The sequence below is a fragment of the Alosa sapidissima genome, chromosome 21 (genome assembly GCF_018492685.1).
Source record: "Alosa sapidissima isolate fAloSap1 chromosome 21, fAloSap1.pri, whole genome shotgun sequence".
Taxonomy (NCBI): Eukaryota; Metazoa; Chordata; class Actinopteri; order Clupeiformes; family Clupeidae; genus Alosa; species Alosa sapidissima.
In genome coordinates this window covers 11,645,115-11,663,347 of record NC_055977.1, presented here as the reverse complement: position 1 = coordinate 11,663,347, position 18,233 = coordinate 11,645,115, and the positions used below count along the sequence as shown (strand labels likewise).

The 18,233-nt window shown below is 40.6% G+C and overlaps 2 protein-coding genes and 1 long non-coding RNA gene across 3 annotated transcripts in view; 2 read left to right on the top strand and 1 right to left on the bottom strand.

Annotated features, from left to right (window-relative positions):
• Positions 1 to 59: 59 nt before the first annotated feature.
• Positions 60 to 18,233, bottom strand: part of gtf2h4 (general transcription factor IIH, polypeptide 4) — a 24,648-nt gene continuing 6,474 nt past the window's right edge. The window contains exons 5-14 of the mRNA XM_042076037.1: positions 12,928 to 13,113; positions 8,065 to 8,173; positions 6,414 to 6,482; positions 4,832 to 4,915; positions 4,440 to 4,605; positions 2,797 to 2,927; positions 2,162 to 2,209; positions 1,433 to 1,511; positions 922 to 983; positions 60 to 656 (exon numbers count right to left, since the gene is read on the bottom strand). Of these exons, the coding sequence (XP_041931971.1) occupies positions 546 to 656; positions 922 to 983; positions 1,433 to 1,511; positions 2,162 to 2,209; positions 2,797 to 2,927; positions 4,440 to 4,605; positions 4,832 to 4,915; positions 6,414 to 6,482; positions 8,065 to 8,173; positions 12,928 to 13,113 (1,045 nt within the window). The 3' untranslated portion in view covers positions 60 to 545. The remainder of the gene's footprint in view (positions 657 to 921; positions 984 to 1,432; positions 1,512 to 2,161; positions 2,210 to 2,796; positions 2,928 to 4,439; positions 4,606 to 4,831; positions 4,916 to 6,413; positions 6,483 to 8,064; positions 8,174 to 12,927; positions 13,114 to 18,233) is intronic.
• LOC121695334 lies at positions 10,986 to 16,293 on the top strand. Its single transcript, XR_006026066.1, has 3 exons — positions 10,986 to 11,069; positions 11,877 to 11,881; positions 16,281 to 16,293. It is a non-coding gene; the product is annotated as an uncharacterized LOC121695334 (long non-coding RNA).
• LOC121695326 (tumor necrosis factor-like) overlaps positions 17,732 to 18,233 on the top strand; it is a 14,559-nt gene continuing 14,057 nt past the window's right edge. Inside the window, exon 1 of the mRNA XM_042076050.1 lies at positions 17,732 to 17,976. Within this exon, the coding sequence (XP_041931984.1) occupies positions 17,800 to 17,976 (177 nt within the window). The 5' untranslated portion in view covers positions 17,732 to 17,799. The remainder of the gene's footprint in view (positions 17,977 to 18,233) is intronic.

Genomic DNA, 18,233 nt, shown 5'->3' with positions numbered 1-18,233 from the left:
TTTCCCAAGAACCACCAAAGGGCGGTCTGAAGAATGAAAACAATATTATCACAAGGATCTATGAACAGAATAGATGTGTTTTTAGATTTTATTTATTTGACACTTTTACAAATAAAATGATAACGTAACAAATATATGGTTGCACGAAAAAGTCTCTTTATAATGCAAATCAATTGCAGCAAATACATCGCATGTACTGCCGGTATATTCCTCCATAAATGTTCATTATTGTAGGGTCCACCCCTATCTGGGGCTTCACTGTTCTAACGACACTCTTTTTTTAGTCACAATCTAGCTGACAACCCCAGTTTTAAGTTAATTTCCAGTGATGGCTATGAGGACGAGTGTGTCCTCCCAACTGGCTTGTCATACATCATGGCCACTACTGACTTCTTCTGAGAAGATGAGCCTGGAGCATCTCTGTGTGCCACACTCCTACACGTCCGCCTCCAGTTCAGCAAGTTTTCCGTCCATATGCATGTCCTTTCTGGGTCCTCATGACTCATTCTGGGTAATTCGTGGGTGATGAAGATGTGCCATGTCTATTAAGTATGACTCTTCTGTCTCTTCCAGAATCTCTTCACCTCGCTGTGCCCGTGGGGTGATACTACCATGACCCTGTGGGCAGGGTTCTGCCATACCAATACCCCCAAACCCTGCAGAGGAAGAGAGAGAAAAGACACAAGTGAGCTGGTTCACAAACATATCGACTCTCTGAACTGGGTCTTTGCCATAATGGCCAAGAACACTAAATGTGAGTGTTTGGACAAGAGGGTTGCACAGCAAATAAACACTCCCACAGTTAACAACATAATAACATAATTGAGAATAATGTTTGAAAGGTCATGTAATGTCTGACCCCCGTCATAATGTCTGCAGCCCAGAGGAACAATGGAACAGACGCACAGTTCACACATTCACCTGAGCTCTGTCGCGAAGCACCTCAAAGTCCGCTTGGGAGAGGAACTGATTATACAGCACTCCTATGAGTGAACAAAGAGAGAAAACGTGTGAAAGACATGACGAGAAGAATACAAAGAGAAAGATACATAGAGGGGGTCAAGTCAAAGGGCATCATCTTTAAAGGTCGACTTGGCCATTGCCAGCAAAATCCATTTATTTTTTCATTATCTCAGTTTCTGATTATACCAACCCTAAAGACATTTCTCACACCCCAGAGGCTGAAGTTGCAGCACATGCAACGGCAGCACAAGACGGAGACTAAATGGCTCCATCATATGCTCACTTCAAATGCCAGTGAATTAATCCCCACATGGGTGACCTTTGCATGATGGAATGAGAAACTGCTTTGACAGCCTGAGCAGTCTTATCAAGACAACTGAATTAAGTTTTTTTTTTCCTGGACACACCTATAAACATGCAACCAACCAACCAACCACACACACACACACATACACACACACACACACACCTTCTGTGAACTGTAGTCGATCCTTTTCAAGTTCCCACAGCCTGATTTGATCAGTGATAGTCGAGGGGAGAACTGGAGTCTGAAAAAAGTAAAAGATAAAAACACAAAATGATGAAAAGACCACATTAAAACATCGATTGGCTTTGAAGTAACTGAATCACAATTGCAAAAACATTTGTACAAGTGATTGCATATCAGAATCAAGTAACAGATACGAAAAATGGTCTGATAGAGTACTTTGATATGCAAGTTTTCAAAAGAACACGAGGCAACCAAGACTGAGATTGGCTGTTCTAATTAGGCATGACATAACTGCCTTCTAAAAAAAAATCAGGACTCTACCAGAGAGATGGATATCCTTGCATGCCAATTATTTACCATGTGTGCCACACATTATAGGGATAGGGTATAATGGTTTGAACTGGTTGGAAGTTAGCAAGAAAAGCTAATATCATAGTTACATGAAGAGTTCAGGTGCAAAAGTCTCTAAACGCCACCTCTGTCAAAAATGAGACAACGATAGTGTGTGAATGCTCTCCACACATAGTATACGTTAATCAAATAATTTTGCTTTAAAAACCCCTGAATACCACTCTTTCTGGTCTGAAATATTGATTTGTAAGGTTGTAAGGATTTAGAAGGTTTTGCATCTGAACTCATATTCTTATTACATTGGGTGTTTCTAACATCTTTAATATTAGGTGTTTTGATTCAACACAAACACAGTACCTGTTTGACCATGACTGGGTGTGCTCTGGTCCGCATGAAGTGGATAATCTGAGGAAACACACATCTTTACACATTTAGCCATCAGAAGTCTGTCTGCTGATGGCTACTCAGGTGAACTAACTTACACAGAGTCTGCTGATGGCTACTAGGGTGAACTAACTTACACAGTTTCTGCTGATGGCTACTAGGGTGAACTAACTTACACATAGTCTGCTGATGGCTACTAGGGTGAACTAACTAACAGTTTTAACAATGGTTTTAAGTATTATATTGTTTTGTATTTGTATGTCGCTTTGGACAAAAGCTTATCCATAACCATAACAATGTAATGATGACATTTTATTTGGTCATTTAGTATTATACCAAAATTCTAAAATCCTATAGTGTATATAGTGACATATTTCATATTTGGACATTTCAGACAAATACCCCCCCCACATCATAGATATTCATGAATTCTCATAGTTACAGTTTAACATTTGAAGATATTATCATAAAATTACATGCAAATAATGAGGAGGAATCCGGCTTTTTGTCATGAACCTGCCTAATGTATAAACCAATCCCCTGTGACAGTGACAGTGTGCCATGCCCATTCTATCTCAAACAGTTCCGTTCTCCCTGGCAGATGGTACCTGCTGTGCTGTGATGCCGTTGGCAATAGCTTGCTGCACTGATTCCCTGGTGACCTGCGCCACCACCACATCAGGAAACCTATAGAGCATCTCACTGAACAGAGCCACCAGAGCAATCTGCAGCTCAGAGTCTAGGAGGAGAGAGAGAGAGAGAGAGAGAGAGAGAGAGGGCAGAGAGGGCAGAGAGGGGGTGGGTAGAAAGTGGAAGAGGGAAGAACACAGAGAGAGGGGCAGTTAGAGACTTGAGGGAAAATGGGGGAAGGGTTATGAGAGTGTGGGTGTTGGATGAATATGTTTTTAACCTCAGTTTGTATGCAGAATAATTCAAATCATTTTAAAAATTTAAAGCTGGAGACTGCTCTGAGGTAGAGGAGCAGCAGACACAGCAGAGTGAGTGTGATGTCAGCTGAATGCCCTATATCCTGTAGAACAGGGGTTTTCAACTGATTGCGAACCAGGGACCATCATTCCGACTACTTAAGCAACTCCAGGAACACTACTGAACAAAAATACTGACTACTGAACACATTGAAACTACATTACTGAATCCATGGTCGTGGACCACCAGCTATGTCCTCACGGACCACAGGTGGGCCGCAGAACACTGGTTGAAAACCCCTGCTGTAGAAAGATGGGAGTCAGGTTTTAATTACGCATTACAAAGTGTGAAGTTTACAAGCTCTCCATAGAGAAGCTTGGACAAGGTGCAAACAGTGAAGAGGTGGCACTATGACAGTGATATTCAACCTGGGGTCTGCGGAGGTACTGCAAGGGGTCCGCCAAATTATTTCATCTGAAGCAAAAAAGATGCTTTCTATGCGTTGATAAAACAACATATGGGCTACCTATGAGTCTTCATGCGATCATGTGATCACCGTGGGAACATGTCGTGCAGCATTGTGAGTGTGAGTGTATTTAGTTCCAAATATAAGATATTTATATCAGGCCTAAATTTGGTGGGGGTCTGTGCTCAGTGTCTCTCAGCCATGGGGTCCTTGGGCTGAAAAAGGTTGAAGACCCCTGCACTATAATGAGTTATTAACTCTGACATGACTTTGTGACACCTTTTCCTTTCTCCATGAAAGCTGCCGTAAGAATGAACATGTTTAGATTTCTGCGTACCATTAGCCTGTCTCAGTCACAGATGCCATAAATACATACTAGGTGTTGCAACAATGGAATGATGCAACGATTACACATTTTTAGTGAGGTCAGCCCATGTCACATACGGTGCTGCGTGAAAGTTTGTGAACCCTCAGACATGGTCAGTTGTTTTTTACATAAATCAAAATTACCTTATTTAATGCACATCCAAACCCCAATTTGTAAAGGTGACCTTCCAAATAATAGACAGAAACAAAAGAAAGTTTCCGGTATCTCAACCAGATGGTTTTGGCAAGATCTGCCCTGCTCTGCTTCTCTTTGGCCAGTAACATTAGGCTAGTTAGAATGAGAGCTACGTTGCTCTCATATCATAGGTGAACTCAATTGACTCGAACTTGACAAAGCGCAACAAGTTCATTTTCATTTTTCCATCACATCCATGCGCCGCATACCGGAGATCCGGCATGAAGAAGAGAGATTTTAAGAGGTGATTTTAGGAAGACGCTAGTTATACTGTGTCAGTTTACTTGTGTACTTACTTGTATAAGCATAAATGCGATAGTTGGTTTCTACAACAATGAAGCCAGCCTCTCCAGTGCCTGGTGTAGGCCCCATGCCTGACGTAGAAGTGGAGGAGGAATTGGTGCTAATGCCAGCAGACAAGGTGATGGCCAAACGTGTCGGGTAGTACCTTCTAGACTTCCTCTACAGATGAGTAAAATATATAGACACATTGTAATCTCCACCACACACACACACAACCTGTCTACCTGCAGCCAGGTCAGCTGGTGACTGATATCAAATGACTTCACTTTTTCTACTAGAGGTTGTCTAATGAGAGCGGCTCTTTTAGCTGCATGTACTTCTCTGCTGGCTTGTCAAATGGAACTACAATACATACACATACTGATGATAACACAGCATCCCTCACCTTCCTCTGGAAGACGAGGCCAAACTCGCGCAGGTGCTGCAGAAAGGTGAGCAGAGACTCACTCATTCCCTCCACTGAATAATCCTACATCAACGGAACAACACACCGCAGTTAGGACTGGCAGGCTCTCCTGTCTAAATACGGACCTCCAGATGGAATACAGATTCAACTAATTCACCAATCAGATCCCACATCATGGCTCATTGAAAGACACTGAGCCGATGAAACAGATGGAAGCTGCTAGGTGTCCAGATGTTTTTGGGTAGCAAGACAAAAAATTAGAAAAAAATATATATATTCACATCCAGTTGTCTTCAACAATGTGTAATAAGAAATATATGATATGATAAATCGATTAAACCTAGCACTACAAACCATCCTCAGGAACAGAGAAGTAGAAAAAAACTAACATGGAAGTAGGGCATTTCAAGAGAGAAAGAACAGTATATGACAGCAGTACATTATTTCTTACTTGTTTGATCATAAGTTATGTCATCAAACAACTCAGAAAAATGGAAATGACCATGACGGCTCCCCATGACGTCTCATTCCAACAAATCCAGCCCACTGACTAATATGAGTTTGACACCCCTGCCCTAACCAGTAGGCCACAGCTCTTATCATAACTTGAAATGACTCACCAAGGACATGCACTACTAGAACACATGTCCATTACAATAATGATGGATGACTTAAAGGCGCAGTCAGGGATTTCGCAAGAAGTCGTGTTTGTTTATATTTATAGTTTATGTTTACATTTATTAGCAGACACTTTTGTCCAAAACAACACACATTATATTTTAACCAAAGAACAAATGAAACACGCCAGAGAGGTACTGTAGCTCACCTTCCAGGGTTCCCACTCCAAGTCAAATGCAAAATTCCATGACTTTTCCCAGACAAAACAAAAACTGAATTTCCATGACCTACTATAGAATGAATGGTACAATATAGTAACCAAAGATTTCAGAGCAGCTACGTAGCATTCAAGAATCTTTTACTTTTTTAGAGCAGGATATAAATAAATGGGCATTAAATAAACAAAGTTAAGCTTACCACTCTTACTCAAGCAAGCAGTAAAGCTAATAAGATATACACCAATTCTGCATGGACATATATTCGTATTAATGTATTTTGGCAAGTACATTTTAAACTGCTACAACAAAATTCCCTCATATTCCATGACGTTGACCCAAAAATGATCAAATTCCCTGACTTTCCATGTCTGAAATAGACTTTCCAAAATTCCATGATATTTCAGAAATTCCATGACCCGTGGGAACCCTGACCTTCAGTATTCCCAGAGAAATTCCACTCAGGGTTTAATTTTTGTTTGGGGGACAGGCTGCCCCCACTTCGTTTGTTTCTAGTTTTCGGAGCCTGGGCTGCCTACAGAGTACTCACAGAATGGGCAGCTAGCGGTCATGAGGAGATGATTACTGAATATGACAAAAAAAAATGTTATGGCCTTGAAATCACGTAAACTCCCTGACTGCACCTTTAAAACATGTGTTCATCGTACCAGTATGTTATCGTTACAGGAAGTCAGCACCTTACAAGGATGAAGAAGGAGTGCACTCACCCGTCCCAGAGTGGAGAAACTCAGCTGGAACAGGAAGGACAGAATCTCCACCAGGTCCATTCCCCTCGTCTGAACATGAAGGAGACTAATTAGATCAATGAACACCATAAACATCTTTTATTGCACTGTACATTACGCAAATCTTACTGACCACCAGAATGGACACTACTGGTACAGTAATTTCCTGTGTATTAGCCGCATTGTGTATAAGACACAGGACAGTGTTTCATGCAAGTTAAAAGAAACAAAACCATGATTAAAAATCATATAATACCGTATTATCTTCCCTTATGTATTAACCTCATAGCTGAAGGCATTTTGCAAAATGTCAATGTATAAGACGCGGCTAATAGTTAGAGAAATTATGAGTACAGCTACCATGCAGAGTACTACAAGCCACCCAGGAACAGCCAGGCTACATCAGGAGCAGAAGCGAAGCGTTCCGTTCACAGAGTGGAAAAATTGTTTTAGAAGACTAGTCTAATTTTTTTGAATGTGTGCACCGCGGTCACGTCTGGTGTAGTTCCAGTGATTACAGTGCAAGCTAATTGTTGCAGCATAGAACACTTCAGTAACGTGTCCGGTGTAGTCTGCCTCTTAGTGATGCAGTTCTGACCTGGGAGGGTTATGAACCACCAGTAGGGCTATGAACCAGTTGGGCTAGATCTTTGTTAACTAGGACTGAAAGTCTTCAGCAGTTTGCAAAGTAAGGAAAACAAACCTAGTCCAACATTACACACAATCCTTCTGTGATGTAAATATTTACAAGAGGAACCAACTCTGTGTGGATGAGTGTGTGTGTGTGTGTGTGTGTGTGTGTGTATGTATGTGTATGAGTTTCATCACTTACAGTTAATCCCATAATTATTCATAACCATGCCAAATTCTGTCTTTTGCCCCCTACCTCCTGCTGTTGCAGTATTCAACACCCCCCCCCCCGTTTTTTTTACAATGTTAACCATCACTTACAAAAACTCAGAGACAGAGCCCTCACACACCTGGCATGAACAATAGCAAATAACACTGACCATCCTCTGAACACATTTTTCACACCACCACCATCCGGCGGCACATAGAGGGTGATAAATTGGAAAAGAGACCATTTTAAAAGTTTTGTCCACTCTGCACTCAACAAACAGATGAAACTGAAACATACAGTATTACCCCAATCTCTTATATCCATAAAGTTACATGGCTGTAACCTGAGTTATTGTGTTTGATGTATATGATGTGATATGTAAATGTAGGCTCATACTGCTGCACGGAGGTACTGAAAGTGAGTCTCATTGTAGCAAGTGGGTACTGTAACTGTGCAGTGAATAAACCTCCCTCCTGATGCTTTAGGGGGGGATCGAATTGGCTAGTGGCAGCAGCAAGCGTAACGCAACACTCAGACCATAATAAGTTCTATCTCGTTTCTAACACAAACGGTTTGCCTAAACTGACAATTGAATACGCTCGCGTTGTGCTTTGAAAGTTGAACCAAGTTCAACGCTCAGCTTGTTCAATACTAGTGTTTGGTTGTAGCCTCCCTGCCATCATGCCAGCCTCCCAGTCTGCAGTGTCGCAAGTTCATGGATTCGAGCCCAGGGCTGAACCGCGCAGTAAAACACACGCAAGTTACAACTGCAGCGTGTAGGTGCTGACTGACCTGAGCAGTGTTGAGGTACTGCAGGGTTAGGTACCAAAGCTGGGATGCCGTGTCCAGCAGCAGGAACTGGAAGCCAGAGGAGGTGATGCAAGGAGCGTCCCCCACCTCACTGCCAATGGGAAGGGAAGAGGAAAAAGATGACTAGAAGAGACAAGAAGAGCTACATGTATGGACCCTTTCAAGATAGTTCCATTATCAGCATCATAGTTGGCCCCACAAGACTTCCTTTTTAACATTCCATATGTTATCTTAATGCAGAGGAAGTAGATTGGGGCCCAAATAGAACGTTCAAGCATTGTTTTTGTTTTTATTGTTGAAAGGGTCCATAGGATGATGCTTGGGTTACCTTGAGTATTTATATAATATATAGTACATGGGATGTATACTACCAGTCAAAAGTTTGGACACTTAGAAATGTCTATTCCACTCCATTATAGACAGAATACCAGCTAAGATCATTTGCACTGTTTTTTTTAATCAGGGCAGCAATTTTCAGATTGTTTACTATCTGATTTCATTTTAAAAGACTAACTGAGAAAACATTGGAGAACCCTTTTGCAATTATGTAAGCACGTAATCTGAAAATGGTGGCACTCCATTATTTTTACCAAGTCTGCGACAGGGTAATTCAGTTTTCAGTTGCAAGGGTATACATTGATCATCTGGGCGTGTTTAAATTTCAATAAAACTAATGACAATGCACCAGTGCCAATTTCAGTGTTTATGCAACCGCCAACCCAATCCCCTAAACCATTAGATGGAGAAGTAAGTGTGCAAGTCACATTTGCCTTCATTAAACATAATGGCAGGGAATTCTCCAGAAAATGAATTAGTCGAAATAACCGTCTCGTTGATAATTTGATGTATTAGCATAGTTGCTTTCACTGTAAGCCCATTTGCCCACTTAATTTGTTTTAAATCATGTCTTACTTTGTCTGGTATTTCTCTGGCTCTAAAATGGTTTATTTGTCATAAGGCACTAGTATCTTATTATGAGTCATCTTAGTGTTCATGCATGTCACCCAGCTCTAACCAATTCTATCTGGATCTATGACACCCTATCGCAGGCTCGGGCTAAGCCCACCCAAGCATTGTGTCTTGCCCACCCAAACAAAATCAAGACTTTTCCAGTTGTGCATCTGTGCAGTGTGCAGCCTCAAATCCAACTTGGATGTAGAGGAGTTGGTGTTGAGTGTAATGGTAGCTAGCTGGTACATAGGTGTGCAGTAGGCCTATGTACAGCGGGGGAAATAAGTATTGAACATGTCAACATTTTTATTAACTTTTTATAAGTATTCACTCAGATAAAAGAATCCACACATTAAAGTCCATAGGTAGAGTTATGTGTAATTAAGTGGAATGACACAGGAAAGAAGTATTGAACACACCTACTGAAATTTCTTAAACACTTTGTGGAAAAGCCTTTATTCGTAATGACAGCTTCAAGGCATTTCCTGTATGACGAAACTAATCAGTCACAGTATTCTGGTGTGAGTTTGGCCCATTCTTTTGAACAGATAGTCCTTTAATATAGAAGATTCAAGGGGTCCATCTTGTGAATCCTGATCTTTAGTTAACTTCCAAAACGGTTCAATTGGATAGAAGTCAGGGCCTTAATTTCCTTTCTCTGAAACCAATTGAGCTTCCTTTGCTGAATGGTTTGGATCATTGTCCTGCTGGAAGGTCTAGCCATGTCTCATCCTCATCATCCGTGTGGATGTAAAGATTCTCCCGGAACAAAATGACTCCATTTATCATTCCTTCAACTGTATGAAGTCTGCTAGTACCATGAGATGAAAAACAGCCCACACCATGATGCCACCACCTCCAAACCTCACTGTTGGTAGGGTATTTTTAGGGTGATGCACAGTGCCATTTCTTTTCCAAATATGGTGTGTAGTATGACATCTGAAAAGTTCAATTTTGCTCTTGCCTGACCAGAATCCATTCTCTCAGTATTTCATAGGATTGTCCAAATGTTGTGTAGCAAACTTTCAACGAGCTTTGACATATTTTTCTTCAGCAATAGTCATGCGGGATGAGCGTACATAGAGGCCATGGCGGTGGAGTGCATTACCTATGATGACAATTGTATCTGCTGCCTCCAAGTCTTTCTGGAGCTTTCTCCGAGTGGTCCTTGGCTCTTGGGCTACTCTTCTGACTATCCTTCTGACTTCCTGGTCAGAAATCTTGCAAGGAGATCCTGTGCATGGCCAGTTGATGATGCAGTGATGTTCCTTCCACTTGCAGATAATGGCTACTTACTATACTGCTTGTTGGATGATTCTGAAGTTTTGAAGTACACCTGTAACCAGTCCCATTGATATGTTTTGCAACAATAAGGTTGCAAAGGTCTTGGGAGAGCTCTTTGCTTTTACCCATCATTAAATGCTTCTTGTGTGACAGCTTGGTAACAAAAAACCTTTTTATAGCCTACCAGTATGTACTAACCCAGCTTATATCAATTTGCACAGATAGGAGGGATAATTTCTCTAACTACTTATAGATTCTAGTTTGTTCCTGGCCATTCCTTGCCTTTGTGTACTGCTTTTTCTTAGTGTGTTCAATACGTTTTCCCTGTGCCTTTCCACTTTTTAACTCATAACTGTACTTTTAGACATTAATGTTTGGATTTTTATATATGTGTGATGTGTGGATTATATAAGTTAATACTAATGTCCGGTGAAAATCATGCGAATAGCCTCACTGGAAGTATACTTACTGAAAAAAATGTTGACGTGTTCAATACTTATTTTCCCTGCTGTATATGTGTCAGGTAACCCCCCCCCCCACCGATAAAGGAAAACTCCAAAAAAACATTTATTACATAGATCTTTGTTTCTCGAAGTCATTGAGTAGCCTAGTGTTGGTCTGGAGGTCATGATTTAAAAAAATCAGCTCTAGCTATTGGCAGGGATGGGCAATAATACATCAAAATGTATTTTAAAATAAAATATCACATACCCTCATTTTCAGTGTATAAAATTAACTACAAAACACATTAGGTCTCATGCTCATGCTTCATAACCTGACTCTCGCCAGATGAATTTCGTTCCGCCTAGCTCCACTCATCCATCTGGGATCGATCCATTGGAGTGGTGCTTCAGAAGCCTGGGCCTTATTAAAAAATCCTTGCATAAGATTGGATAAGCCACTTGTCCGTCATCTATTGACGTGCTACTTCAACCACTCACATCGAAGCCAACCCGTGACGCTGAGAACAGTCTACGAGGTTTAAACGGCCCTCCGCTTCGCGTCGGGGCCGTTTTACAACCTCGACCGTGCATTAACTTCTGTGAACTGACCACCGTGTCATCCATTATCCCTTACATATGGAATGTTAAAAAGGAAGTCTTGTGGGGCCAACTATGATGCTGATAATGGAACTCTCTTGAAAGGGTCTATAGCTATTTAAACGTGTTTTACCTGCTAGAGAGCAGCTTAGCCACATAACACGGATTCCCTGACAGGTGTAATAGAAAGAAACAACATTCCAGTGGATATTTCACTTTTTATCAAAGACTGGCGGCTGTTAAGAGTGACGTTTTTTTGCCTCAAAAGTAAAGCCAAGACACGTCCGTGAAATTAAGGATTTTAACCGCAGGCTGTGAAGTTAAATGTTAATGTCTTTTACGGAGGAAACCCATGCTAAAAGAAAACCGTAATCACAACTTTGATCGTGTTGGTATGAATATGTGTTGTAGTATGTGATTCCTCCAGTGTAAAAAAATTTACTAATGTTGAAAAAGTATTTAAACAGATTAAGAAAGCCACCACTATGGTCACCTCTATGGTTAGATTGATTTGTTTAGATTCAGTGAAATTGTTGCCTTGACAACGCTACGTCATGGCTTCCTGCACTTTTATGATGTCATTACATCACCAAAAGTAGGCTGTTGGTTTAACATTTTTGGCAGTATTTTTAAAATACACACCTATAAAGTATTTTGATAAACAATATAAAGTAATTTTCTTCAACAAAATAAAATACAAATGACAAAATACTCTTTTGTATTTGAAATACTTATTTTAAATAGATTTATCAGAAATACTGCCTATCCCAGGCTGGTGGCTGCAGCAACACAACAACTCAGTGTTTTGTGTTTATGTCAATTTTGATCCAATTTGACCGCTTTGCTATGTTACCCATCCAGAATTTCTCCCAGCCCACCCAAATGTAGTAGGCTAGAACCAGCCCTGCCCTATCCTTAACAACACTATTTCAGTTAACAGAATACACTTTACTTGGTTTAAAACACATTCTGCTGTTTGGGAGAGAGTATAACTCACAGACAGATGGAATGGAACCATTGCTACAGTTGCTCTCACGATTGGCATGGGGTACTTTCCATAAGATCATCTCTCAATGCAAATCAAACCAGCTATTAGGCTTACTGAAATAAAACAATGCCATCTCTAGGTATGGTGAAGGGTATGTGATGATGTGGGGCTATTTTAATTCCAAAGTCCAAGGGAACTTTATCAGGATGCATAGTATTCTGGATCCATGAAATAACTGGCCTTTAAAAATAAAAATCTGCCTGTCTCTATGGGAATTTAACATAGGGGTATGTATATGAGCCCCTGTATTTTAAGGAAAAACATTTATTTATTTATTTACAAAACATTATTTATTCACAAAGAAAATTGGTGTCCTTAAAGGTTGGATTTTTCCTCATTTGTTTAATTAAGGCATTAAGATCCATTTTCAAAACTTTTAGTCAACTTTAGCATATATGTACAGGGTATGTAAACTTATGAGTGCAACTGCATCTACAAGCGTCACCTATGCACACACACCAACTCAACCTTTTCTGATCCTCAGTGTGACACACTTTGACTTTGATCCTCCTTCCTTCCTACCTCCTCATGAGTCCAGCCTGGGTGAGTAGCTGGGCGAGGTCTTGGCTGACAGCAGCGCTGGGCGAACCCACCATGAAGTGGAGAATGACCTCCCAGCGCTCCATGGCGTAGCGGTCCAGACTTTCCACATCGCGTGCGTGACGGTCAGGGCCCAGGCTACTCCCCTCATCTGACCAAGCCTTACCACTGCAGGGGAGGAGAGGACAGCGGTCACTGTACAGCAGGGTTTTTTAGTACATTGTCAAAGAGAGGTCATTCTTCTTCTCAGTGTGATGACAGCAGTGGTCAACCATTCATGAGACCAGTAGTCATTCTCTCATTAAGCAAAGCCATGGCCAAATCTCCAAGGTGAAGTTAAGGAACATTATGCGGTAACACTTTACTTGACAGTATCGACATAAGAGTGACATGATACTGTCATGACACATGAAATCTAATCCTAACCTCTAACTCTAACTCTAACCCTAACCCCAACCCCAACCCTAAACCTAACCATAACTCTAAACCTAAACCTATCCCTATTCCTAACATTAACTTGTTATGACAAAAACCGAATGTCACTTTATAACAGAACGTTTATGACTTGTTTATGACATGTTCATGACAGTGTCATGTCACTCTTATGTCGACACTGTCAAGTAAAGTGTAACCCATTAGGTACACATCACTTATTGTTTGCAAAGCAGATTTGAAATACTGCTGCCTAGGCTACTTAATCTAGATCGTTTTTCGCTAGTTTGTTAATACTAAAATTAATACTGATGTGTTAACAGTGTTCACATTACATGTTAAACTGTACCCCTTTAGGGATACTCAAGGTGAGGCTATTTTGAATGCTTCTTAAAGAAAAAAAGAATCCCTCATCACTGAATGAACATGCTGCCAGCTTAGGAGCAATTCACCTATATCGTTAGTATATCGCCTAAGGTTATTCACATTGGCCTTTACTGTTCTGATGAAGTTGTCTGCCTATTTGCTTAACTTTTAATGGTTCAAACTTCATGTATTCTTCATCAAATAAACTTGTCATAGATGGCCACTTTCTCACATGCAAAACTGAAAAATAAGGTTAGTTGTCTAATATTGTCAAGGGCGTAGGTTTGGTCTGAGCTTTGGTGGGGACACTACCCACTAACACCCCCCCCCGAAAAAAAAGCTAAGATATATAAAATGATCCGAAAGACCATGTTGAATTTTGCTATAATTTATTTCAAAACCGGATTAGGCCTACTCTGGAACAGCTAACTATACACGGGAATGCATTACACCTTTGTGTTCGGTAAGGTCTGCTGTTTTTTCTGATATATGGTTTGTCATGTGTTGCGTGAAGAGTGTGTAGGCCTACGATATTCCACCGAGACGAATGGATGTGGAGATGGGCGCAGAGAATAATTATTAAATCTCTTGAAGTTATTTTTCTCGCGAACTGTTTATCACAGCAAACAGTGGCTAGCTAGCACCGTTTAAAAGCTGAGAAAAGGCTCTTTCATGTGACACATGTGTGATGAGAGTAGCCTACTTCTCGAGGAGTTCAACAGAGAAGAATGGGTGAATTTGGACGCACTTCATGGTTGTAGTGAAGTAAAGCTGAAGCACTGCATGCTGCGCAGGAGACTGCGGCTCACTGGTAGTTATTATAGGTAACTTCAAATCAGCGCGATTTACCCTTATAGGCTACTGCACATTACAAGATCTGTACGAGATGATCCGCAGCACTGAAGTGAGAAACGATTTAACTCTTTGTGTAGCGCATGTGAGCGCTTTTTTCCCCATTTCAACCTGAATATTAGTGGGGACATTTCAGTCGTAATTTGACATTGGTGTGGACACGTCTTTCGTTCCCCACACAAATCTACTCCCCTGAATATTGTCAACAACATTAGTAGTAAATTCTTCTAATACACTAATTTACTTATTTCTAACAGAATTACAAATTCTCAAAGTTTTAATGAGCCCAACTGTGACCCATCCCTACATATCTCTCCCCACCACTATTCAGCTAACACTGGGCGCACCCGTCCACGTATAAGGAAGTCTGCTTTCGCTAACAAGAGAATGACATGAACGACTTATCTCTGTCTTGAAATTTAAAACAATGCTCATGTTGTAGCAACACCTATGGATATTTGTTGTGTGTCCAGAGAAAATTATAGTGATCCTATGTGGCTGGAGAAGCACTGGACTCTCATTGACATCAATCACTAGGTGGCGCAAACATTTGAGTTTTGAGTTTTAAAGGTACATTTGTTAGGCGAATTAGGCGAATCGTTCACCTAGCATAGATATACAGCATAGATGTAGCAAGTCGCTAGCGAGACAACCAGCCATGCAACTTCAAGAACGGCGACCCGACAAATCTCACAAGAATCGAGAAACATTACCTTGTCAATAGATTTAGCTCTTTGGATATGGATTAACAACAGGCAAAAACTTTCGCCTCCACAACAAAAGTATTTTCATTGTGTAGATGGTGGATAAGTCGAGAAGTTTGCTATTTACAACAGCAGAATAAAATATAAATATATCGCTACTCTAGAGGGAGCTTTACAGTTTCCAAAAATACCTAGCCTAAACCTGCATAGTGTACCTTTAAAGAACTGCAGTGAAGTGTTTCCAAGTGACCAATTTACCACATACATTTTGTGATCTGTGTTGCAACTAGCCTGGGAGAACCCAGACAAACCAACCTGCAGGTCAGTCTGCCAAAGTGGCCATTAACATCCATTTCTAATTTTGCAAAAACCCAGGGACCGATCACAATCACTTATCCAGCATGGGGCGGACTTTGTATGATGACAGATTAGAGCAGTCCATTCATTCATGACTGCGCTGATGGTGACAGGGTTAAACAGATATGGATGTGTTTTTTCTTTGGAATTGAGTATACAACTGCATTTAAAACCTTTGTTTACAAGAAAGATTTGATTGCTGCATTTCTGAAACGATTTTGTAAGAGTTTAATGCACAGATTTAAACTTAATTTCACTGCTGGTTACGCCCCTGGAAGTCCTAAGTCAAGTAAGATGCCTTTCTAGACCCACTCTCTCAACCTCAATTGAGATTTGAGAAGCAGTCTGGTTTTGCTATGTTGCAACAGTTGTTATCCTAAAAAACGTCTTTCGGACAACGCGCCGGGGGGATGTGACCTCCTTAACAATATAAAATCAGGACACCCATGAGTTCATGAACACCTAACCTGAAATAAAACTAATAAACCATTTAGGAATTGCATAGCTATGACTGGTAAAAAAAAAAAGCTCTCTGTTGCCAGATGGTGGCATTATGCCAGATTGCCATTTTGCACATCTGGATATCTTCATAACCACAATAACCAATAACCTGTAAAGTTTGAGCCATGTCAAATAATGCATGGTGAATTCTCACCATGTCTATATACCGCAATACACGCCACCACCGCCCAAAGTTACCACCCCAGTTGCGAAAGATGCAACAACTGCTGACTCACAGATCAGGTTAGGATGAGGTAGACAATGACATTGTTTCAATAGAACTTAACTATCTTGTCTTCCTGTGAGTCAAGTCTCACCAAGTTATTTTTGTAACGACTGCAATATAAATAAATCAAATGTTCAGACAGATAACTTCTTATAATTGTGCTTCCATTAATCTTAATTCTTAATTTTTTATGTAAGGGGTAAAACCAATGTGAAAGTAAGGCTTTATTATATACTTTTTCAATAAAAATGAAGTAAAGTTTGACTGTAAAGGCAAAACTATATCATATCATTACTGCCAAAAATACTGTGAAATAAGTCACACCAGCATAGTCTTAAGAGCCAAAAAAATGGATTAAGGCTTGATCAAATGCTAAAAGATTTCAATCAAGTGGATAAAAGCTTGAATTTTATTCAAAGGGCTGAAACATTCCAGTAACAGATACAATACGGCACTATACGGTAGAAAATACAATACAATATCCCTAGTGGAATATCCCTATGCCCAACCCTCAACAATCCCCTTATTATCCAGGTAGTCACAGAGACTTCTTAGTCACTCTTTCTCTTGAGTTCTGACGTAGTCCACATCCTTAATGTCATGTGTAACTAACCACTACTAATATAATTACTGATACTGATAGTTTTTAGTCATTTTTTAGTTCACTTTTTCTGCTGTTACATTCTCCTTTTCCTATTCCTGCTCTATTACTCGGAGGTAGAGCTGAAAAAAATTCACAAGGCACTGATTCACAGAAGTCTAAGATCTTTAAATTCATGGCCCCAGGGTTTTTTTTTTTTCATACTGACAGTACTCGGTGACTGTCAAGAAACAGAGATCTATGTGAAAAATGGCCAAATTTCCCTTTAATGCTTAAGAAATGTTTGCCATCTCCCCACTCCCTCCGACAGCCACAAATCATGAACATCCGATATGGATGAGCAACCTTGTTGTGTTGGTAAGTGCCATTACACAGAGCCATGCCAATATTACTGCACATCTGCAGGCTCATTTTTAAATAAATGAAAACACCACTCTACCAACACGGATTACTAACAGTCTACTAATATTTTGCTCGTTAATGCAGTGCCAAGGTAATTTAACATAGCTAGTAGGCCTAAGCAGTAGAACATTAGTTTGTATCTAATGCATTACATTGCCATGCACACATGGGCTTTGTGAAATGTGAAAAGTTCATGGCACATCCTGAAGCAACACCTAACATCCCCCACACATACGTGTACACACTCACACACACACAGACACACACACACTCACTCTGTAGTGACATCACTGGAGTTTCCCCTCCACTAAAACCTCTAGATAAAAACACACGGACACACCACAGGCAGAACTACTCTGACAATCGAACCATCAATAGACAAGCTCCAGCTAAGAAACTACAGCGGTGAAAGAATGGCACAGGACTGGAAGAGCGCTGATCTGGAAATTGGGCAGCCGGGAGTTGAAGCCATGGAGGAGCAGACGAAGATGGGTGCCTCACGGCCCTCAGGGGGCTGGAAGATTGGTTTGGCTCTACTGGCCATAGGACTGTGTGCTGCTTCTGCTATCTTCTTCACAATCCACAACCAGGTGAGCCTCCCAACATACAAACACACATGCCTGAGAGCATGAATTTCCCCTGGGGATCAATAAAGTATCTATCTATGTATCTATCTATGAAGACGTGTGATGACACAATGATGTAGAATAGAATGATACAATGTATATTGTAGTTTTTACATATATTTAAGTGTTTTCCAGTGAGCAAAACATTTTAGGGTAAACTGCCATGCATGAGGTGTTGGTCTCTCTTTCTGATATAGACTGTAACGAAATAATGTCATATA